Source organism: Macaca nemestrina, chromosome 1 (assembly GCF_043159975.1).
Source record: "Macaca nemestrina isolate mMacNem1 chromosome 1, mMacNem.hap1, whole genome shotgun sequence".
Lineage (NCBI taxonomy): Eukaryota > Metazoa > Chordata > Mammalia > Primates > Cercopithecidae > Macaca > Macaca nemestrina.
Window position 1 is genome coordinate 70940057 of NC_092125.1, and position 5427 is coordinate 70945483.

At 40.0% G+C, this 5427-nt stretch overlaps 1 protein-coding gene and 1 pseudogene across 3 annotated transcripts in view; both read right to left on the reverse strand.

Moving 5' to 3' along the window:
- The window catches only part of LOC105493545 (NSL1 component of MIS12 kinetochore complex), a 43175-nt gene extending 37794 nt beyond the window's left edge, over positions 1–5381 (reverse strand). Inside the window, exons 1-2 of one of the 3 annotated variants that reach the window (XM_011761264.2) lie at positions 5105–5379; positions 1136–1214 (exon numbers count right to left, since the gene is read on the reverse strand). In XM_011761264.2, coding sequence (XP_011759566.1) covers positions 1136–1214; positions 5105–5338 — 313 coding nt within the window. In that variant the 5' untranslated portion in view covers positions 5339–5379. Of the gene's footprint in view, positions 1–1135; positions 1215–5104 lie in introns of all 3 variants that reach the window. The other 2 variants (XM_011761265.3, XM_011761266.2) reach the window with 2 other exon arrangements.
- Positions 457–1071, reverse strand: LOC112428827 (large ribosomal subunit protein eL21-like; annotated as a pseudogene).
- Positions 5382–5427: the final 46 nt, after the last annotated feature.

The following is a 5427-nucleotide window of genomic DNA, read 5'->3' on the forward strand; positions in this document are numbered from 1 at the left end:
CTAGGCAAGGTGGTGCATGCCTGTAATCCCAGCAACTCGGGAGGCTGAGGCACAAGAATCACTTTAACCTGGGAGACAGAGGTTGCAGTGAGCCAAGACTGTGAAATTGCACTCCAGCCTGGATGACAATGAGACTTCATCTCAAAAAAAAAAAAAAATTGTCTTTTTAAGGAGCCTTCTACAAAGATGTAACCACATCCTTTACATGGTACTTGTATAACTTAACTTCACACTTTCAAGGGTATTTCACTATTCACTCTAGAGATCACTTACAAAAATACAACTTGCTTTGTAAATAATTACAGAAATTCCCTGGGCCTCTTTTGTCATCTGGAGATAGCTCTACGGTATTTTCCAATAAACTATTGACAAAGAAGATTACTGAAGTAATAATCTCAGTTCTTTTTTTTATTTTTATTTTCCAGCCCAGAGGTCTTTTATTTATTTATTTATTTATTTTAACACCTATTATGCCATGAATTCATAGGAAATAGGTTCCAGCAGCTCAGGCTCCTTCCCATTGGTTCTCACAAAGTGTGCTTCTCTGGGTGGAGCAGGCTGGCGCTTCAGTTGAACCCAGGTACCTTTCTCTTTGGCTTCTTTCTTTTTCTGATCATTTTCCTTCACGCGTTTCAGGAAGCTATATCAGCTCTTAGAGTGCTTAATATGCTCAATACGCACATTAATTCTCTTGACAAGAATCTTGCCCTTAACTTGTTTGTTTACAACAATGCCAACAGCATGCTGGGGAACACTGTAGACTCTTCCAGTTTCGCCATGGTAACACTTGTGGGGCATTCCTTTTTGAACAGTACCCATTCCCTTGATGCTACGATACCACCTTTCTTATAGATTCCCATATACGTGGCCAAAGGAACAACTCCATGTTTTCTAAAAGGCTTAGAGAACATATATCGGGTGCCTCTCCTCTTTCCCTTTGTGTTCATCATTTTGGCGAATTATTGGAAGATGGCAGTTCCGGCCGAAAGATAATCTCAGTTCTTTATTATTCCCCTAGTAAAGAACTTCTTGAAAATAAATAACACTAAATATGGAGATTAAAAAACAGCATTCAAAACAAAATTAGCTGCAAAAATAACCCAGAAATTAATAATAGAAGGAAAAAGTCACATACCCATAAAACAATTATCTGAAGCTTCCTGCCATGCTTGTCCATTAATGCTGATATTCTCTTGCACAGCTGATTCAAAAGTCTGCAATAAATTCACAGTAGTCAAGTCACTAAAAATAATTTTAAATACTAAATTCAAACGTTTTGGCAAAATAACACTTCCAGATTTGTGACAGAGGAAATAAAGAAAAGTAGCAGAATAGCTAATTAGTATATTTATTCTTTTCAATGAAGATTCCAGTTCAATCATTGATTCCACCTGCACTTTTGGTCTCATAGCCATTATGCTACCCAAGAGAAAATCTGATACAAAAATTTGGAATATTCTTATAAACAAAAAAAAAGTTCCTAGAATGAAAAAAAAATCTAACAAATTTAGGCTCAGTTGAATCTCGGGAGTATAAGTACTACACATGCTGCTGAATGACTGTTGATGTTAACAAGAGGAAAAATATATATGCTTAAAAATAAAATTAATTTATATTTTATAAAGGGCTATATTTTGGAGAGATGAACACTTATGTAGGGATGAAATGACATGAGATCTAAGATTTGCTTTAAAATAGCAAATGTAGGCCAGGTGCAGTGGCTCACGCCTATAATCCCATCACTTTGGGAGGCCAAGGCAAGAGAATTGCTTGAGGCCAGTTCCAGACCAGCCTAGGCAACACTGTGAGACACCCTTCTCTACCAAAAATTTTAAAATTAGCCAGGCACAGGTGCACATGCCTGTAGTCCCGGCTACTTGAAAAGCTGAGGCTAGAGGATTACTTGATCCCAAAAGTTTGAGGTTACGGTGAGCTATGATTGCCACTGCACTCCAGCCTGGGAGACAGAGGGAGAAGCAACTGTAACAAACTTTTGACAACTGTTGAGTTTGGTGGTGGATATATGGGTGTTCACTGTACTAAACTAATTTTTTATAAGGTTGAAAATGTTCACAATACATTAAAAGATAAAGAACTAAAAAACAAAAACAAACAAAAAATAGACAAATTGGCCTTCATCAAAATTTTTTTTAAATAATGAAGGACTAAAGGAATTTGGCAGTACACATTTCCTATTAGCCAATAATTTCACTTCTAGCAATGTATCCTAAAAGACTACTCTCGTAAAAACACAGAGAGAATGTGCTAGAAATGTTCATTTCAGCACTGTTTGAAATTTTTTTAATTGTGGGAAAAAACCTAAATTCAAAATTAGACAAGTTAAATAGACAATATTCATACCACACAGTACCTAAAAAGAATGAAGACAATCTCTACATAACACTAACAAGTTGTAGTCAGACACGTTTGGTTTCAAAAAAGGCGAGTCAACAACAGTTCATCAGCACGACACTATTAATGGAGACAAACATAAACAGAGAGAAAGAGGTAAAGCCACAGAAAGAGGGTATAGAAAGTTTTCTCTCCCCAGGTACTCTCCAAAATAGTACATTATGTCCTAGAAGGAAGAGGGCTGGGGAAGGGGAACTCAAAGAAGAATTTTGCTTTATGCTATTGTTTGAATTTTTTATGAGCATATATTTTGTACCCTTTGTATAATTAAAAATAACATAAATCAAATGACTGATAATTATAAGTTAAAGTACATATTCTACATTTCAAAGATTTCATAAAATAAATTCCTTATTTTATGGTTTTGTTTTTTGTTTTTTTTTGAGATGGAGTTTCACTCTTGTCAAGCAAAGCAGGCTGGAGTGCAATGGCACAATCTTGGCTCACTGTAACCTCTGTCTCCCAGGTTCAAGCGATTCTCCTGCCTCAGTCTCCGGAATAGCTGGGATTACAGGCAAGCGCCATCACACCCGGCTAATTTTTGTATTTTTAGTACAGACAGGGTTTCACCATGTTGGCCAGGCTGGTCTCGAACTCATGACCTCAGGTGATCCACCCGCCTCAGCCTTAAAAGCGCTGGGATTACAGGTGTAAGCCACCATGCCCGGCCTATGTATGTTTTAGAAGTACTTTCAAGAATTGCTGAGAAAACATATTGTCTTTGTAATATTCATTGCAGACTGCTACCAATACTGTTTTTAAAGAAAATCTGCTACTTAATATGCAGTTTTAAACAGAGTTACAACATAAAACTTCTGCTTTATTTAAAATAAAACACAAGTGAATTCCTGTGGTAGTCTAAGCCCTGGAAACTTAATCTTATAATTCACTTTATCATCCCACTAAATAGGATATAATAGGTTAAGCCAAGTTCCTCTTTTTCTGTAAGATACCTAAATGTTTTAAATACCTTAGCACTTCCTAGAATCAGACAAATTCTAAGATCATTATACAACAAAAGTCTTCTCCCAAAAAAAGATGTCCTGAGATATATCCCTATTCTTGCCTTGCTTGCAAGGAGGGAATGACATAAGAGTCACTATATACAAAACTACATACAGAGTCACAACCCAGGAAGTATTTCTTCATTCTTCCACTTAACCTTTTTTTTTTTTAAGTGTTTCTTCATTCTTCCACTTAGCCTTTTGTTTTGTTTTGTTTTTTGTTTTTGAGACGGAGTCTTGCTATATTGCCCAGGGTGGAGTGCAGTGGCACCATCTGGCTCACTGCAAGCTCCGCCTCCCTGGTTCACACCATTCTCTTGCCTCAGCCTCCTGAGTAGCTGGGACTACAGGTGCTTGCCACCATGCCCGGCTAATTTTTTATTATTATTATTATTTTTTTTAGTAAAGACGGGGTTTCACCGTGTTAGCCAGGATGGTCTCGATCTCCTGACCTTGTGATCCGCCCGCCTCGGCCTCCCAAAGTCCTGGGATTACAGGCGTGAGCCACCGCCCGACCCCTTTTGCCTGTTTTAGAGTGAAAACATTTTCTTTACAAGACTAAAATACGTTTAAAAAAATTGTGTTGGTTGAAAACTTTACTATCTACAATCACATATTTGCCCTTATACCGCATTTCCCCAGCCTTTCTTAAATATTTTTGCAAAGCCCTGAAGGTGGTAGTTTTTCGGGAAGACAAGAAAGAAAGGGATTGTGTGCTTCCTTATAACAGGCATCAATCTACTTATAGGTAGGGGAAAAAAATTAAAAGCTCATAATACAACACATTGGTGAGTTATGAAAGACCACAGCGCAAACATTAAAAATAAAGGTTAATAGGCCTGGTGAGGTGGCTCACGCCTGTAATCCCAGCACTTTGGGAGGCCAAGGCGGGCGGATCACAAGGTCAGGAGATCGAGACCATGCTGGCTAACACAGTGAAACCCTGTCTCTACTAAAAATACAAAAAATTAGCCGGGCGTGGTGGTGGGAGCCTGTAGTCCCAGCTACTCGGGAGGCTGAGGCTGGAGACCGGTGTGAACCCGGGAGGTGGAGCTTGCAGTGAGCCGACATCCAGCCTGGGCGACTGAGCGAGACTCCGTCTCAATCAATCAATCAATCAGGCAAAAGGAAAGACCAAATGCTGGTTGGGTGAATGGCTGACTTCCGGAATTACCCTTTCCAGGAGAATTCCTCATTGTCTAGGGCTGCATTGTCCAACAGGTGAGCCACCAGCCACTTTGTAGTTACTGAGCACTTAAATGTAGCTAGTTCAAAAGATGTGCCATAAATGCAAGACACCAGATTTGAAAAAGCTTAGTACGAACAAAATAATGTAAAATATCTCATTCATTTGATATTATTACATGTTAAAATATCTTGGGTTTATTGGGTTAAACAAAATGTTTTATATCCATTAATTTCACCTATTTCTTACTTTTAGTTTAAAACTACATAAGGATTAGCTTGCCTTGTATTTTCACTGCACAGCGCTGGTCTAAGTAATTAATAAGACCCAGCTGATATTAGCATAGATTTCTTTCTCCCCTCGCGTTTCTCCGACTGGTTCTACAGTAGTCTGGGGCACCGTTAATTCTGCCAAGGCCTGGCGTGGGATCTTTCTGAATCCTAAGATCCTGGGTGTTGGGTAAGGGGGTGATAAGTAAAGATGTGGCTAACTGGTCCCGTACCCACTGCGCATCTCGCAGCGCGGGCTCCCGAATCTCCTCCGGCAGAGCGTCCCCGAGCTTTTGCACAAAGCGGCCGCACAGTTGTAGCATTTCGGTCACAGCCCGCTTCGAGGTGCAGCGCACCCGAAAGTCCTCTCGGGGAGTGGCGGAGACCAAGGCCTGACTCTCTGTCCCCGTCGCTAGCTCCTTGTCCCATGGGGGGTCAAGGACCACCAACTCAGAAGACCCCGCCATTTTTCGTCTGAACGAGGGGCGGGGCACTCTGGGAGCGGAAAAGTGGGTTTCCACTGGTGTAACTAGCATGCATCCGGCTGGAAACTCAG